General features: G+C 31.3%; 1 protein-coding gene across 3 annotated transcripts in view; it reads left to right on the top strand.

Annotated features, from left to right (window-relative positions):
• CADM2 (cell adhesion molecule 2) overlaps positions 1–19,195 on the top strand; it is a 1,089,430-nt gene that overhangs the window by 968,070 nt on the left and 102,165 nt on the right. For all 3 annotated transcript variants that reach the window (XM_012454659.3, XM_012454658.2, XM_064380014.1), the window contains exon 7: positions 1,246–1,336. In XM_012454659.3, the coding sequence (XP_012310082.1) occupies positions 1,246–1,336 (91 nt within the window). The remainder of the gene's footprint in view (positions 1–1,245; positions 1,337–19,195) is intronic.

Here is a 19,195-nt window from a genome sequence, read left to right as displayed (position 1 = left end):
AATATTTAATGTGATGTATTTGGAATGTTTACTTGCAATCAGAATATTATTTTTTATTATCTTAAATGCATTCTCTTATTTAAAGAATTGAGGAAGAATGTATTTGAAAAGCATATATAATTTTAAAGTATGATATAAACTTATATTTTATTTTATAGTTTATTATTTGATATATGAAAAATCTAGATAATCTTTTCCTTAGATAAGGTTACTCACCTGGAAATTACGCAATTGGTAGTAACTCATTTAACTGGCTCCCAAATCAAATAATGTATATAATACCAGGACAGATCCGTTCTTCTATTACAACTAAGAAGAGAAGAATGAGAATAATTGTGATCCTCTGGAGAGTTCAGAGCCTATTTTGTTCATTGTAGAGAATGTGAAGATAAGAGGAGAAGACAATTCCACATTGACTGTGGGCCAGACAATGCCAGGACTAGCAAAGTCTCATAAAGAAAGAATGTGTTTATATTGTCTCTCTTTTTTTAGCTTATTTTCCATTTCTTCTGTGGAATATGCTATCTTTGTATTGATTAAGGAATATTATATGTCATAAAAGTTATAAATATACATGCCTTTAAGTATTCATTAATTCTCTTCCACTAGGGATGATTTATTGTTAAATGGAAATAAATAATTTTCTAACAAACATGTAGTGGCATATATAACAAATGTTGACTTTTAATAAAATCATAAATGCTATTGGAAGTGACTCAGTACTTCAGAGCAAGCAGCATGTGCCCAGTGCTGCATCACTGCGTTTTGAAAAGATTCTGCATAATGCTTGTGAGACAGTAGTTGATCTTGAGTTCATTGTGGGTTCCTTTTGTGAGCCCCTGGTATTCCTGCAACAATGAAAGTGTTGTTATTCAGATGCACATAAATGCATTCAGCCCATAATAATAGTATTCATAGCCATCTATAAATAGTTTAAGAAACAGTTGTATGAAATGCTTGATATTCATCTGAACCACTTTTTGCAATTTCACTTTTAAATTCAGATTTCAGAAGTAATACAACAAAGGTACTGATAATATATTCAGACTTTTTTTAGCTTTGTATGGACAGGAGGTTAGCTTTTTAAATCACACACCCTGTTTTAGCAAATCTGAGAAATCCTTTATAAATATATACAATTATAAAAATCATGAGACATGCTGAACACACAGTATGATGCACAGTTATTAAATATCTAGTTTTGTATGTGTTTAATTGCCTTTCTTAATATTCTTTTGTTTCTAGATACACCATCAGTTAAGATTATACCATCAACTCCTTTTCCACAAGAAGGACAGCCTTTAATTTTGACTTGTGAATCCAAAGGAAAACCACTGTAAGTGAGTTAATGAGCAATAAAGCTTTCTACTTTTTTCTTTTATCTTGCTTTGATTACAGGCTTTAATTGTGGAAATCCACAGTTTGTGTCTTTTATTGGTGGGCAATGTATGTTCTCTAAAACAGAAAACCTCATGAACCATGTCTTCATTAGTGTCTATGGAAGACTGGTTTTTTCTTTGTCTTCTAGTGAAGTTTCTGGGAAGATTTTCAGCTGTTATTTCTTTTTATTTTTTTTCCAGTAAGATATTTTAACCTGAATGGAGTGTAGGCTTAATCAGTCACTGTTTACATCATCAGACTAATAAAAGCTGCACGTTGTTGAATTTAGTTCTCCCATGAAAAGCTTAGAAAATATTGAAGCATCCCCAAAATATGCCCATGTTTTAAAGTTACATGGATAATCATTTTCATAAAAGGAAAATTAAATCTATATTTCTTATGAAACACCCAATGAAACAGGAAACATGAATGAGAAGGATCACAAACTCAATGTGTTTAATGGTAAAGTGATTTCATTATTAGAATACATACACATCAACGCTCTAATTTCACTTCAACTCTAAAACTTTATCTTTTGAAATTTATGTTTATAAATGGCCAGTCAAAGAATACCTGGTTTTAAACAAAACTTAAATATGGATATTAAATATGTATATTTAAATTCTATTTAAAACCAATATGCTTATTCTAATATAGTAACACTCTAGGCCTAGCTTTATGTAATTTACTTGATTTTTTTAAAAGATTCCTATTTATTTGAATTCTGTTTAAATTTTAGTGGGAGGAATTAAATTGTTCTTTGTATATGACTATATGAGATTGCTTCTGGCAAATCAGGTTAAATTACTAAAAATTTGCTTCCAATAACATTTATATTATTTAAGTGTAAGTTTCATATTATCTGATGAGGAATTTTTCTAAAAGAATTGGAAGATAGATGCCTGACATTTTAACTTCATCAATTGTATGTCATTATATTTTTCACCATATTAACAAATCCATACCCTCTTTACCACAGTTTTGATATTTTAAAACTGTTCTCTCTTCTATTAATTATTTTACAGAGATTGTTTTCGTTCTTTTCTTCACATTTATCCAAAAGTACATTTATATACATTTGGATTAGGTACACAATTTATGCAATATTTAATTTACCTCATTTAGAGGTGAAGTTTAATATTCAATTCACCTCATTTAGAGGTGAAGTTAGGGAACATGCTTTATAGAATGCTTGAAAATAAATAAATCCTGCTTAAGTAGCATCCCATTGTCTTACAGTGATTCTTTGATTTCATATCTACTTTCAACAGTAGAAACATTATTGTACTTATGGAAATCATTAGACTATGTTTTATATAATTACATATTTAAGTAGTTTATATCACTCATCTAAGATATAATTGAATGAATGTGTCTTCTAGTGGGTCTCTTTTCAGTTACCTAAAAATAATCTTGGATGTGTAGTAATTCTCTGCACTGCAGATGAATGAAAAGTACAGTAATTTATTATTAAAAATATGATTTCAAGAGATTTATAAAATAGAAAATGTTACCTTTATCAAGAGAATTCTGATTACTATGATTTTGCAAATAGATAAAGGAAATAAGAAAGGCTCCCTATTTTACAGAAGAGAAAACTGAGGCTCAAAAGTGTTAACTAAATTTTCCTTTTCATCCATATTTAAAATGAGGGAGAATTTGAATTCAGTTCAGTCTTGCCCAAAGCTTTCACTCTTTCAATTATATGCTGCTACTTCAATTGCTAAATGTAAATTTCCACTTATTCCAGTTAAAGTTACTTTTGAAAAACTAGACTGACAATAATTGGGACTGATAATAATTTTCACCACTGAAGGTGAACCCCTAGATGCTTTAGGGCAGTGAACTGGCTGGTCTCATGATATGTTTCACTGTTGCCATCCTCCTTTCATAGGCTTTCTTTTATATTTATATTCTTTCTGGAAACTTGTCAGATTTCTACCAAACTAATCATTTCTGCCATGAGTTTATAGCCATATAAAAAATCTGTAATTAATGTAGTATCTTTTGACAATTAACTCATAGGCTCCACAACATCTTCAAAGTAAAGTAGTCATTATATGTTGCCCTTCTCTTCATAGATCCCAATGTTATATTCTGTACACTGTGGTACACAAGTAAATATGTATTAAGTTATTCTCTTGCATCATATTTCCATTCGCAAGTTTCCCTTTATCATATTTCCTTGAAGACTATCAGGATATTGGCATTAAAGTTAGAGTCAACTTCTTTGATACCTGTCTTCCTTAGACTGTTGGATCTTTTTTTTTTTTTTGTTCTTCCTAATTATTTTAAATAACTTCTCTACATTTTTACAGTAACTATCTTCTCCATTGCATGAAGGCATTAATCTCTTTAAAAACAGTCTAAATTTTAGCCTCTCTGTAGTTTATATACTATTTCCAACAGTGCCAGATGAGGCAGAGAGGACAAAAATCACGAGAAGACTGAATCATTGGATTTTCTCAGAAGGAAATCTTCCTGAACATAAAGAAAAGTCTTACTAGAGCAAAAAGAACAGGATGCAAATTGAAATGGTTTAATCAGGGAGTTAGTAGTTAGTGGGGAAGTAAAGACAGTCACTAAAGGAAAGGCTATCAACTTCAAAAAATGAATCGTGAAAGGAGAAAGAATGAGAAATAATTTATCAAACAAATTTTAAAATAAAACACAATAATAATAATGACACATAATGGGGAGACTTGCATATTTTAAGATAGGAACAAAAGAGTGGGCGTTAAAATGAAATATGTGATATATTCAATGGGCAGGTTAGAATTACCTGCTTTACTCAGTAATCACTGTCAAATCTCTACTCCATTACGTTGCAACTATTATACCTGTATCTTCTTTTTGTTATTTAAGAACCACTGAGAAGCAACACTATAGCTTAGTCTTTGAATGGGGCTCCAAGCACTTAAATTTTATGATCTTTATCATTTACCTGATCCACCTTTCATGAGCATGTGAAAATCGGGAATGAGTAGTGGCTATATGATTTATTTATATCTTGTAGCTGTCTTAAATAATACATTTAATCTGTAGCCAAAACTTCATTGTTTCTTAAAAAGTATTTGACTAATATGTAATGTTTTGAAGAATGAGATATTCACAGTAATTAGGTATATTGGTAGTAGGCAAAATCACACCACTATCTTTTGTGTAAATCACAACATCATGGCATGGCTAAGTTGCACTGAGGCTTTTGTTCCGAACCTGCCCTTCTTTATGTTAATGTTGTTTTCCTTGTTCTAAATGTGAGGGCCCCAGTGACTGTTTATGAACAATCATGCCTTATTTGCCTGCTTTGGACTGAAGCCTTTTGCCATTTTCCTGTGAAACAGCTGCATAACTTGGGCCAGGACCAAATTGTTCCACTTGACACTACTATAGAAGCATTCTATTATTTCCTTAAAAGAGAGATTACTGTACATGTGTGTTCATTGTTTTAATTTTAGTTTAAAGTGAGGACCGAGCTAATGCCAGCCACTTTTCTTTGAAGTCCCCAGAGTTTTTGCAACCCTCTTCTTTCGTTGGCTGAATTCCCAGACAGCTTTCAGGCAGCAGCATTCTCCATTTATAAAAGTAGAGGAAAACACACACACACACACACACACACACACACACACACACCATGAAACCTTTATATTACATTAAAGTCATGACCTTAAATGGTGTGAGGTTGCCCCCAACACGGTGTAACTAATGAGACATCATTCATTTTAATCAAATGTTTAATGCTTTTTAAATTCACCTCCAAAAAAAGCAATTCAACATTTTCAGCGAGATAAATGTGTATTTTGCATCTATTCTATAAAAGAAAATAATTATAGTTACTGATAAATTTTTCTATGTATCCAGCACAATGTTTATGTTGTACTTACTATTTTACTTTCTGGTAACCACAATTTTTCTTTGGTTCTTGCCATAAATCTAGTATGCATAATTGCACAGCACGTAACATTCCAATTCTATAAAAGAAGAAAGAATTTAATCATTAGGAAGACAGATCACATACTATATAGCAACTAGTGAGGTGTTTTAGAGGAATAATTACACATCTATTTTCAAATTGATCAAGAATTAAAGAAGAACTCTGATATGTATATACTAATGTAGTTTTCTATTAGCACAATGGAGACTTTTTAACAACAACAACAACAAAAAAAAAACAGACAAAAGGCAGGGCACAGTGGCTCATGCTTGTAATTTCAGCACTTTGGGAGGCCTGGGCTGGTGGATTATCTGAGATCAGGTGTTTGAGACCTGCCTGGCCAATATAGTGAAACCCCATCTCTACTAAAAATACAAAAAAATTAATCGGGGTTGTGGTGGGCACCTGTAATCCCAGCTACTGGGGAAGCTGAGGCAGGAGAACTGCTGGAACCCAGGAGGCAGAAGTTGCAGTTAGCTGAGATCACGCTATTGCACTCCAGCCTGGGCAACAAGAGCAAAACTCCATTTCAAAAAAAAAAAATAAATAAGACAAAAAAGTTAAAGCAAAGCAATTTTATATTAAGTCAATTTTCTCAGCCTAACATATACCTTTTTACAAATCACAGGTTATTTGCTAATCATTATACAGTTCAAGTACCATCAGAGGAAATGACAAAACAAATGAGGAATTAAAGAAAGCAAGTTATCATCTAGAGTGAAATGTTTACCAAAAGAAGATAAAATATGTATTTTAAAATATTAATCAATAATAATAGCAATTTTACATTATTTGACCTAATATACAGCAGTTGTTATTACAGAATATTTACTTCTCTTCTGATATATAGAAAAACTCTAATTAATCATTGAGATCTGTATTTTATTTTCAAATAGGATGCCTAAGCTGTCATACTTTGAGGCACAAAATGTTTTGTGGTATTGTAGAAAGAGAATACGGACCTAGGTTTAAATTATAAATACGTGGATATCTGGGGCCTGAGTAGCCTTGAGCAAATCACTTAAGCAGACCAAGTATTTTTTTTTAATTGATAGACTTTAATTTTTGGAGCAGTTTTAGGTTGTGAAATTGAGTGGAATTGAGTGGAAAGAACAGGGATTTCTCCTATACCCCTTGTCCTTACCCTCTCACAGCCTTCTTCACTACTGACTTTCTATACCAAAATATTACATTTGTTATAATCAATGTACCCACACTGATCCATCGTTATGACATCAAAGTCCAATGTTTACATTAGGGTTCACTCTTACACATCAAGTAGTTTTATCTCTAAAATAAAGAACCTAAAATTTAGCAGATTGTTTTAATAACGACAGTGTATATGAAATGTCAGCCTCCAAGTAATTGCATAATACATAACAACAGTGAGGTTGATAAATTATTATTTGATCAAGGAAATACACACAGTATATCTCACCAAGTTACCCACTTAGAAGTCTTAATTACATATTTAATACCTATGCTAATATTAGGCTATTATGGCAACTCTGACAACTGAGTTATCATCTCATATATATTCCCAGGCAATGGAATTCAAGATTTCAGGCTGAATAAACACATTTCAGAAGAGTGGGTCTGTGATTTTCAAAAGCAAAGGAACCCAGACTGATGTCATGGCAAAACTGATATAGCAACTTGGATATTTTATTTGAAGTTAAGTAATAATAGTAATAAACCACAGAGAAGAGAAGCAGAATTATGAACCACAGTTGGGGTAAAATCCAAAATAGTTAAAACAGGAGACTGGAAAATCGTGAGCCACAGGAAAAGCCTCTTCACTAATTTACTTAATTTTAACATAGCACAAGTTTAGATCAATTTGCAAGGAAAAGAAGGAATTATGAATGAGTTTTAGTTTGATAGGTATGGGAAAGTCTACACTCTGAAGCAGTTTTATTGGAATGAAAGGGAGTAAGTAGTTAGCAAACTCAGTAGATGATGTGGCTCATGAGTGGTGAAGAATCCAGGGTCAGTGATGTATAAGACCTTTTTTGGGCATAGTTTTTCATCGTTTTCTCTCATGTGTAATTGTTTAATTTAAATCACATAACTACTTTGTTGTAAAAGGTTTATAAAGACTGTTGCAATCATTTCCGATTTATTAGATGAGGAACAACAAGTGTTCCAGTTATGTGATCTTTCCCAGTCACACAGCTGATAAATGGCAGAATTGGGATTACAAACAGGTCTTCCTTTTATATTAACGACAATGATGGTTGTATTTTTTTGTGTACCTAGTGTTTTTCAGCATTGATTTCTTTTCACAATAACTCAATAAAGTTGGCAAGCATTGAAGTGTTCTTATAAACTGCTAAGACAGCCCATATTTCAATCAAATAATTGTTAAAAAATACCAGTTATGTAGGCTCAAACCTATATTAGCATATCTAAATATTATTTAAAGAATTTCGAAACAGACCTAAATATACCTTAATAGTTTCTGCCTAGATTTTATAATGAGAGCAATAATTATTCAGTTCTATTATATATATATATATATACACATATATATACATATATATATATATTTTAAATAGGATATATTGCATTCTTAATTTTATATAACTTTTAGAAGATAAAGACTGCAGGTTACAGCTAGAATACAAAATTAGTGCCAAAACAATATCAATGCAATGCAATACAATGAAAAGCCTGGAACATAAATAGAAAAAGCTGTAATTTAAAATAAAACACTCCTCAAGAGTATGTCATGGTATATTATTAAATGCTATGTTTAAAATGTCACTAAAATAATTAGTGGGATAAACATAATAATTGTCTCCTTATCATCTAGATGTTCTTATACCAATAGTACATAGATAATAAAGGATATAGAGCACTTAGGTTGGTATGGGTGTGTGTGTTTTATTTTGTGTTCTGATATCTAGAGAAATGCAAAATTGTCTCAATTAGGTAATTAAAAATTAAAACTAATGTAGTCAGTTTCTTCTAAAATGTCTACAAAGATATAATATTGAAAAATTCATTCTAAATTTCCAAAATTAAAAATAAATATATGTGCAGTTCTTTTCATAATGAATTTCTTTTCTAAGATCCATAAGATCTTTTGCGTCTTTTTTGTGGTTTCAAAATTTAATCACACACTGACTCTGGAAACACACAGTGGTTATCTTGGAAATGAGACCGAATATATTTGGTTTTGTTTTTGAAACAAGAAGCTGACTCTTGGTAATCTCAACTGCTGTTATTTAGGCTGGGCATGGGCATCTGTAGTATGTTGGACACTCAATCATTTTCAATTAAACGTTCCAATGTCTTGTGAAAATCCCATAAGAGCTTGCAGAACCACGATTATAGATCCATAGAGAAAATGTACTTCTTGAACATTTCCAGGTAAGCAGTTTTCTTACAACAAAAAGGCAATTATTTTGAGGGATTATGTAAATGTTCACTGTAAAACCCCACACCAAACATGTCTCAATACATTTAAGACACCATTTTGGAATGGTGCTAAATACATGTTTAGTAGATTTTCAGACATGCACTTTTTGGCTCATAGATTTAAAATCTGTAGATTTAAAAATACATTAATTTTGAGATTATGTTTAAGCATTTTACTCTTTAAAGTTTTGTAAACATTGCATATGTTTTTGTGTAATAAATTTAACAACATGGTAATTGTAGGAAGATTGCAGAAAAATAATCACTAAACATTTTAAAAATTGAAATATTAGAATTATTTGTGTGTTTTTTAAAGTTAGCATATTGTTCTAATAAGATTTGCTTTTCCTCTTGCATTTATTTCATAACGTGTATCATCAATTTGGAGCTAATATTTCTCTAGTAGTCACCAGTACAACTTACTGAGATATGGATTATTGTCTGCCTATTATACCAGCTGTTAAATATCTTAACTATCATTTCTGCATAAATGTGTGAAGGAAATAAAATGTGAAAAATAGATTTAATTTAGAATCTCCGTAGAGATATGTTATTATTTTAATTAATGGTGAAACTTGAAAAATTCTTATTCCTTAGCCACTTACTCAAAAAAATACATTGTAAAAGAAATTTTCTTGCATTACACATCTTTTTAACACATGATTTTACAATATGTACATAACCTCAATCCAGGCATACAAAAACTCAAACATATAGAAGCCTCTAAACAGCAAAGCTAAAAAAAATTAAACAGAAACAATGCCAGTGTCCAAAAGTATAGAAAATGTGAACATTTACAAAAAACTCCAATTTGAATAGGCAGACTCTTCTCCGTAATTAGGAAGGGCTCCAAAGTCGATGTCTTGTAAATTCAGAGTACCAGAAGTGCTTCAAGGAAAAGAGAAAGAAAAGTAAAAGATAAGACTTTTAAAAGACAGAAATTGAACAGCGCCTATGATAACCTGGCTTCAGGAGATGTCACGGAAATGTGAGGCATGGTGGACTTAAGCACTATCACTCAAAATTGCAAGGATGAAAATAGTGATGTAACCGTATAGAAACAACAGTGAAAATATAATAGTATTGCAGCATAGGGACAAGAGAACCCCTAGGATACAGCACTCTTAGTGTGGACCACCAATGCAGTGTTTTTAAATTGCAAGTTGTGGCTTATTAATGAGTCATAAAATCAATTTATATGACCTTTTCTTTAAAAAATAGAAAATAATAGAATACAAAAGGAAAATGTAGAGAAGAAGAATGAGCAAAGAAAATGTCACAGAACATTGGAGAGAGCAAGCTATTATTTCTTGTGTATATGTGTTTACATAATATGCATAGTTGTCAAATATATTTTTTATTCTATGTCACACCTTAAAATGTTTGAAAATTGTTGCAATAAACATACCAACTATGAGAATGCTGGGTATTGCAGAAATTTAGGAAAAAAATATGTTAACTCTTAATTCAGTTCCTATAAAACAACGCTATATGCAAATGTGTGTTGAAACTAATTATACCTTAGCTCTAGAAGACAAAGTTGAATGTCACCAAGACTGCTTTGTTTAATAACATAGAGAAGTTTGATCCTTTCAAAATGATTGCATCTAAATGATAAAAAAAAATCTTCAAAACTTTAAGTTTCAATTATCTTCAGGCTTTACATATACAGGACATTTAATTTTTCAGCTATCAGATAAATGCTCTACATTTTACTATTACTTTCTGAAGATCACTGGTTTTAATATTAGAAATGAAACACATCATGATGCGGAAGCAATAGCCTGATGGTGACCCAGTGTTTAACATAAACGTTAGATCTTACAAGGTTCAGGAGCAGTATTTTACGGTAAAGGAAGTAATAGGTTGTAAAGTTACTCTTACATAGAAAATAGGACCCCATCATTGCAAAATGTCCTTGAACTGAGTGGTTTACAGGTTCCTGATGGAATTGGGATGCTTATAGAAACATTTTATATAGTATCACATTGTTCTTATGATGTACACAGGTTGATAAAAAGGAAGATTCTGAGAAACGCACACTCATAATTTTTTTCATTATAAAAACGTGAAAATGTTGCAAAGTGTACTTTAGTCAAAGGAAAATTTTAGTAGCCAATAATTTTCAGATAAGTTGAAAATGATTTTCCTAAGAATGATTATTGTTAAATATATTATAAAGATTTTATGCTTAAAGTACATATACACAGGGGCTTATTTCTTGAATGAGAGAATGAATGATTACTCAAGATTTTTTATCTTTTAACGAGGACTTAATATTCTGTGTTTACCAAAGAAAAGAAATGTTAAGTATAGATTAGGCATGGGTAATTGTTTTGCTTCAGCAGAAAGTCCTTAAGAGATTAGCTTAAGTGTTTGTAACAATCTTGAATATTTTTTCTTCAATCCAAATATCTGTCACTCCTTCATGATCATAGCAGTCTTATCTTTTCTAAGGATAATCTTTTATTTGTTGTGCCATAAATTGGCTGGAATTATACAGTTTGTAGTATGACTGCTTTTTTAACACTGTTAAAATAATCATCAGTAAACACTACCTTATCAGTAAAAACTAGTCCAAGATTTTACAGGCACTCTAAAAAATGTCATTATTATCAAGTCTCCTAAAGAGAGCTCCTTTCTTGCATAGATTATTTCCTGTTTCAACTACAAGCTTCTAAACTTGGAGGCAAGAAATGCCTTTAAAAAAAAATCAGATTCAAGTAGCACATGCTGATGTTAATTAGGATAAAAGTTCATTTTTTTATTTGCTATCAAATTTTAAAATCTACTGGCAAAATTAATATGCATGTCATTTTTTCCTGTAAAGCTAACCAGTAATATAATGAAACTCCTCCTACTTGACACTAAAATACTGTCATAATTGATTTTAAAAATTTGTATAAGTGGATAAACTTAGAATTCAATTTGTAATGTAAGGGAGTAAATAGGCTGGAATTTTCCATTTCAGATTTCATTTATTACTGCATTAAAATGTCTTTGACTCTGTCAGGCAGAAGTACTGATGATGACATTTGAATAGAAACTTTTGTTGTTGAGCCTTTCAACAGGAGTCTTTGGGATTCTCAAACAATAGCTAGAGGAAAAAAGTTTATTGCTTTTCATAAAATCAATTGTGCAGATAAGGGAAATGCTACATCAATACTGAGCAAACTCTGATTCATGATAGTTGTAAGGATAAAATAAGAAACTGAAGAACATTTCCAGAAGTAATTAAAAGAGAAGAGAGTAGAGACTAATGAGAATAAAGCTAAGGAACTACCTTGTTCTTTCTCACACACAAATACACAAAGACACATTAAATTAATCAATACAAGTAACTGCAATAGGCAAAGAAACACAGTGGAAAATCTATATTTAAAAGATAAGTTGTTTAAGAATTTACTTCATCTGGATAATTTATTCAATCCTCTCCTTCCTTTTTCTCTGTTCATTTACACTTCTATTTCAGTACCAAATATTTGAACCATTAGAACAAATCCAGTTTTACAAATGAGGGTACTAAATATATTAAGATACAGATTTTTTTCAGAAAGATCTATTTTCACTATTATGTTAAACAGCTATGGGAAGGAGAAATTTGTATGTCTAATCACACATTCTTAATGACATTAATGATAATACATTATGGATATTTCAACAGATTGGAAAAACAAAAAAAGCTCCAAGACACAGTAATGATATTTACTTGGGCTTTAAAATTGCCTTTGTCCTTGCTATTCATGTGCACACTTGAATGATGGCTTCAAGAACAGTATTTAAGAAAACAAACATCCTTTACCGTCTCTTTCTTTTTCGTTAGCTTGCTTTGATGTGCTAAAGGAACAGAGAAGTTGAAAAAGATGGGTTTATTAGGACTAGGCATTAACCAGATAATAATGGATGGAGAAAGGGGGAGAAAATGATTGACTGGATTCTAAGACTGGTTAAGGAGAGAAGTGAAGGGGAGGGGGGCATTAAAGAATAAAGGAAAATATCGAGCCCCTTAGTTAAGATTGGAGGCTTTGATGATGTACAAGAGAATAGTGAACTGAACAAATAGCAGTTTGTAATTAGAATAAAAAATGAGACTTTCATGGAAATAACAATGATGACAGTGTTAAGTGTGTCATCATGGCGGAGGTGGAGCTAACAAAATAGTTATTGGACATGAGAAGATAGGAGAACTGAGAAGTGAAGGTATTAGTGGAATTATAAAGCTAAACATTCAGGACAATAAATTTTGAAAGAAATATTTTCTTGTTCCTATGACACTAGTCTCTTGATTTTTTTTCTTAAAATTCTTAGACTGTATTGCCTTTTCTTATTTTCAAAGTAAGCATATCATAAGATTTTCAGTGATGTGCTCTTTTGTTCTCTTTCTTTAGCTTGGAAACATGGTTGGCACACATCTCTGTAAAATTTCCAGTTCTTCCCTCTTCCCTGATTTCTAATTTTTTGTTTATTTAATTGCTGGATCAAGATGTATTTCTTGGTTTTCTTGTGACACTTGAATTCAGCATGTTCTTCTTTCTTTTGTTTAATTGGTTGGTTGGTTAGTATTTAAGTTACCATTTTTCTTTTTAGTACTACGATTGTACCTGTTGTACAGACTAGACACTGTAAGAGTTTCTTTTATCTCTTCCTTAACACCATACATTGCTTAGCTTACAAAAATGTGTGTGTACTTTTCCAGGGCTCTTTCATTGTTTGTTATGTGCTTTCCTTTATTATTACTCCCCCTTATTGTAGGAACTTATTGTCTGAACTGTATATATGGCCTCTTTATTGGATTTTCCCCAGATGTTTCACATTAATATTCCTAAAGGATACTCCAATCAGGAATACTCACTTCTCAAAAAACAAAATACTCATTTTTAAAGAAAGTTTAGATTCTTCAACTGACACTCCAGACCCTCTCTTACTACTTTAAATGTACAAATGTTTTCCCCACATTCATACCACAAACTTTTCTATTTCTTTGCTTTTGTGCAACTCCTACTTATGACCAAAACATTCCTTCCCACATTTCATTCTCTCTTCCATATTAATGTGACCATCAGTTTTCTGGTCTTATACTTAAATAATACTTTTTTATGTTCTGCTTTTTGTTCTATAGACTTTGTCTTCAACTAAGCTACTTATAAGCATACTTGTTCCTGATCCTTCATACACAACTTACAGCTCACCTTTGCTTTTATTACTCCCAATTCAGTTAATCATATTAAGAGCTTTTAACTTTAACCTTTCTTAATTTGTAATTTTCTGCCAGTGGCAATTTTACTTGTTAAGCCTATTCTCATTTCTTTTTTAGAATTCACAATATTTAAGTTAATCTTTTCAACATTATGGCCTCTCGAGGACAAGCATTCTATTGAGGGCTTAGACTCCTATTGAGTTGGTGTAGTCCATTTCTATTTGTCAAAATTCTACTGTAATTAAATGTAGTAATCAAGAGTTGTATCTTTCATAAAGCCTATTATAATGTCTCTAATATAGGTGATAAATCTTTCTGATGTTTTAAGACTGATTCATGCCACTTACTATATGCTACCAAATATTATGGTTCATGACATATATCTTATAGAAACCACTACAATATAAAATCACAGAGCAGATACTTATTTTAGTTTTTTATACCCTCACAATCCCTGATTCAAAATTGTGCACAGAATTGTTTATAGATAATTATTTGATAATAGCATGCATTTATCCAGTACCTACTAAAGAATATACATTCATGTTTTAACTAACAAAAAGAAAATTCATTGATTTCTTATCTGTCTTAAGATGTAAGTGTAGAGTAGAATATTTTCTGTTAATTAAACCTGTGGAGACACATTGAAGACCACTCTACTATAAATGGTTCTGAAGTTTTGTGTTTTCTCATGCCTACATCTGTAGAAACAATCAGACACATAAATGTTTCATTTATTATATTTTAAAATGAGCCTAAACGATAAGTAATACACTCAAATTTAAGCTTGCTTATACTAAAAGTTATTTGATATTTAAAGAACTGCTCATATAAAAAGTATGAAATCAATATCAAGAATAAAAGAAAATCTAATTTCATTACAACTAAATTACACAAAAATGAAATCTGAGGAGAAAACACAGCTTGATGTACACTACAATGGCCTGAAGCAATATTTTTTCAATAATTAATATGACTTTGCATATATGTGGAATGCTATTTCTAAACTATGTTTAGAAATATTTATTTGATCTTCAATAACAAAAAACTTTTTGTGTCTTTTTTAAAATTTGAAATGATCACTGCAATAAATAGACCCATAAATTGTCCTTTTGTATTTCTTGCTGTTTTGCAACTACATCCATAACTTCTGAAAAAGTTATTAAAATTATATTTTTAATCATCTTCAAAATGTTCACAATACTGCTCTTTTTAGATTGCTTTGTATTTACATTTTAAATTTTTTAAAAAGCTACCAAGCAACCCCAGCTTCTAATCTTTTTCCTCTTCTCCTTTTTTTCTTCCTCCTCAAATACTCAGCAGTGTTTGGGGGCTTTGGTTTAGAGATGCAATCAGTCTACCCAATGGGGAAATACCTAGGCTCCAGTTTGCTCAGCATTCTTTTTCTGGAAGTCAATAAACTTCGAAATTTTTACTTGAGCATTTTTCAAATCCATTTGTCAATTAATTTACATTTACTTTATTCCTCCCTTTCTCTAAAAATATAATAGCATAAGCACTGGGCATTTGATGCATAGACTCTTAGTATCAAAAAGTATAATTAATCAAAAAGTCTTTGCTTAAAGCAGAAAAAGGATCAAGATGTTTATGTAACTCCTACCACTTCCTTTCACTTTCCAGTGAAAATATCACAAGAAATAGAGAGGGATTAAGTTTTTAAAAACTCCTTGATTTTAAAACTTTAATAATATTTACTGCCCACCTGTGGAATTTCTAAACTGAAGTTAAGCTACTAGGCATCTTCATGTGGTGACATGGTACATAAGGCATAAAGTTACTGACTATATGATCCTGCTTTTTCTTAAAAGAAATGTAAGATATAAATATTTGAAATTTTCACTCATTTTCCTTTAAGATAGAACAAGATGTTTTCTTGAATTTTTTTTTTAATTTGGGAAAAATAAGTTTAAGTTTCATGGGATTAATTTTAATGTTAGAGCCCAATATATCCTGTCCTCATGAAAAAAAAAAAAAAAAGACAGCACAGAACCCAAGGGGTATTTTGCTATTTGTAAAAAGGAGAGACTGGAGAGCATTTCAAATTTTAGTGTTTGACTCCTGTCCCTTTCTATACCAGGAAGATTGTTTTCCTAGGAGACCTGCATTATGGGACTCAACTTTTCCATTACTGAACTTCTTATTCTTTATTCCTGTTTAGAAGAATGAGCCTGAAAGAGGGGATGTTAATGATGAAGGCAAAGAAAGTTTTCATTCTCAGTCCCTAGGGAGTGAATAACCCCATAGTTTCTAATCACAGAAAAGATTAGAGGGACTGTTGCCTGTTGCTATGGTATAACTGCACAGAATAAATGCCCTAAATGCAAATTAAATAATTTTGCTGAAAATTAGTAATTAGGTTTGTATCTGGTTCAAAATATTAAATAAAAATCAACATCTGAGAGACTTGTGGTAATACCTTTCAACAGTAATTTATAAATTAGGAATTGTGAAACATACAGGTAATCTCTTATTAGATATGTAGAAAACAAAACACCAAGTTGATAGTGTTTCTAAGAAAGTATTTAAGATTAAAAACAACTTCATCAATGCCTTGGGATATTTGAGAATAAATGTATAAACATACTTTGTTTCTCTTTTTACTTTTAACTTGTTTTCTGTTGCTCTTGGAAGAAACTGCTGAAAAAAATATCTTATGATATAAAGAAAAATAAATATCCTTATAGTTTTATAAAATTGATGTAGATGACAGGGTGATGGATGCAGCAAACCACCAGGGCACATGTATGCCTATGTAACAAACCTGCATGTTCTGCAAATGTGCCCCAGAACTTAAAGTATTAAAAAAAAAAAAGAAACAAATCAAATTTTATCTCAAACATAACTTTTCCAACTTTTTAATTATTTGGCCTAGTAAAAGAGAAACTTTCTGGATGGACTAAATGTTCTCATGTAGAGTTCCATAATGTTATCATCTCACATCTGATGCTATTTTCACTGTCCTGTTACTCCTAGTGTCTAGCTCCTACTCTTTTTCAGCCTTATCACAGAAACTATAGACTGGAACCACTTTTAAATGATCTCTTTGGATGCCTGAACAGCAGGGAAGATTGTTATTCATTTGTAGAAAGAAACTCAATCATTTCTGGGTTCCAATTAGAGAAAGCCTAGGGGGCCCTCTTTATTAAGATGAAACACAAATTGTATCAAGTCTTGCTAAACCACTTAATATTTTTCTGATGATATTAAGAAGTTTGAACATTTTAAATACTAATTGGGTATATATGTAGGCTGTTTATAATCTGTGCATAAACTCTAACCTCTATTTCATTAAATTTGCATCTTATGGTGCTGTTTTTGCCACCTTGAAGATTTACCACAGAGACTAGGATCGAGAATTCTTGAAGGATTCAGTTCGGTGTCAGCAAAGACTTACACCACTGCGTCCTTCTGTTAACCAATTTTGTAGCTGCTGTTGTTGTTATTTCATTTAAGGGAGGTTGTTTTTTAATTTTTTTTTGGAAAAAAATGTGTTTTAAAATACAAATTGGCAATTTGAATACTTTATCTAGATTTTCAACTGCATTTCTGTGTAAATAATTTAAAAATACATATGTGAATTTAACTACATATTTACAGAGAGATTTGCTTTAAGATGTGACTAAAAGCTTATAAACACATCTAGGGAAAAATCCTGACAGTTTAGATTTTGGGGGGATAATTTTGAGTGTATGGAAGTGTATAAATACATGCATACAATTTTTTCTGTATGTTTTTAAAAGTTCAAACATCAAGAAAAGATTGCCTCCTATGATACTAAATTACTTGCTTTAGTGGTATTAGAAAGATGAATGTTCTAAACCCCAAAGTATCACTACTGTAACTGTGATTTTAATATGGACCTTATGTAACTTTGTGGAAAGGACAAGATTTCTACATTGCTACAAATTATAGTTTTATTTTATCATTTTTTGCTTCTTCAAGAGATGCTAAGGATGTATAAGACAATTCAGCCTGTTGTAAAATAAGAACTGGTAAATTCAAACAGCAGTTAAAAGATGTGGGATAAATGAAGCAAGTTGAGAACTATTAATGATTTGGCTTTTAGTAAAGGTACAAGGGGAATGTATTGTCTATCTAATTCAATGATATAGATTTTTATATTTGTTCAATATTTTAACATCTAGTGTCTTCACTTGTTATCAGATAATGCTTTTTCAGAATTTTTGTGGGTGTAGTTCTGATATACACTCCCTTTTTGTTTTTTATCTCTCAGAGATAAAACTAAACTGTTTACTACTCTCTGCTTACACACTTACTACAACACTCCATCTCTGTTCACCAAAATGTATGTTAGCAACAATCAGTTTTCCCCATCAACAACTGGTTTTTCATAAGACATCAACTGAGTGTAATGTAATTCAATTCACATATAAGTCAGACCACAGATTGAGGTCTCAGTCTGCCTCCCACTTCAGATGCCACTCACATGCACTAGGTTGTTACTTGTACTTCTGACCAGCTAGCTACAAACCATGATTCCTGTGACTTCCTGGCGGGGTTTTGTTAATTAGGTAGGATAATCAGGGAAACACTTTGCTCATATTTACTCCATTTACTCATTAAATATAACGAATATTACACAAAACCATAAAAACCCCAGAAAAAAACCTAGGCAATATCATTCAGGACATAAACCTGAGCAAAGAGTTCCTAACAAAAATGCCAAAAGCAATTGCAACAAATGCAAAAATCGACAAATGGAATCTAATTAAACTAAAGAGCTTCTGCACAACAAAAGAAACTGTCATCAGAGTGAACAGGAAACCTACAGAATGGGACAAAAATTTTGCAATCTACCCATCTGACAAAGGTCTAATATCCAGAATCTACAAGGAACGTAAACCAATTTATAAGAAAAAAAACAATAACCCTATCAAAAAGTGGGCAAATGATATGAACAGACACTTCTCAAAAGAAGACTATGCAGTCAACAAACATATGAAAAAAAGTTCAACATCGCTGTTCATTAGAGAAATGCAAATCAAAACTGCAATAAGGTAGCATCTTACACCAGTCAGAATGGTGATTATTAAAAAGTCAAGAAATAATAGATGCTGGCAAGACTGTGGAGAAACAGGAATGCTTTTATACTGTTAGTGGGAATGTAAATTAGTTTAACCATTGTGGAAGACTGTGGGTGATTCTTCAAGGATCTAGAACCAGAAATACCATTTAACCCAGCAATCCTATTGCTGAGTAAATACCTAAAGGAATATAAA

The sequence above is a fragment of the Aotus nancymaae genome, unplaced genomic scaffold (assembly GCF_030222135.1).
Source record: "Aotus nancymaae isolate 86718 unplaced genomic scaffold, 86718_ANA_hifiasm-v0.15.2.pri h1tg000022l_1, whole genome shotgun sequence".
Taxonomy (NCBI): domain Eukaryota; kingdom Metazoa; phylum Chordata; class Mammalia; order Primates; family Aotidae; genus Aotus; species Aotus nancymaae.
This window is presented reverse-complemented; position numbering and strand designations above follow the sequence as displayed.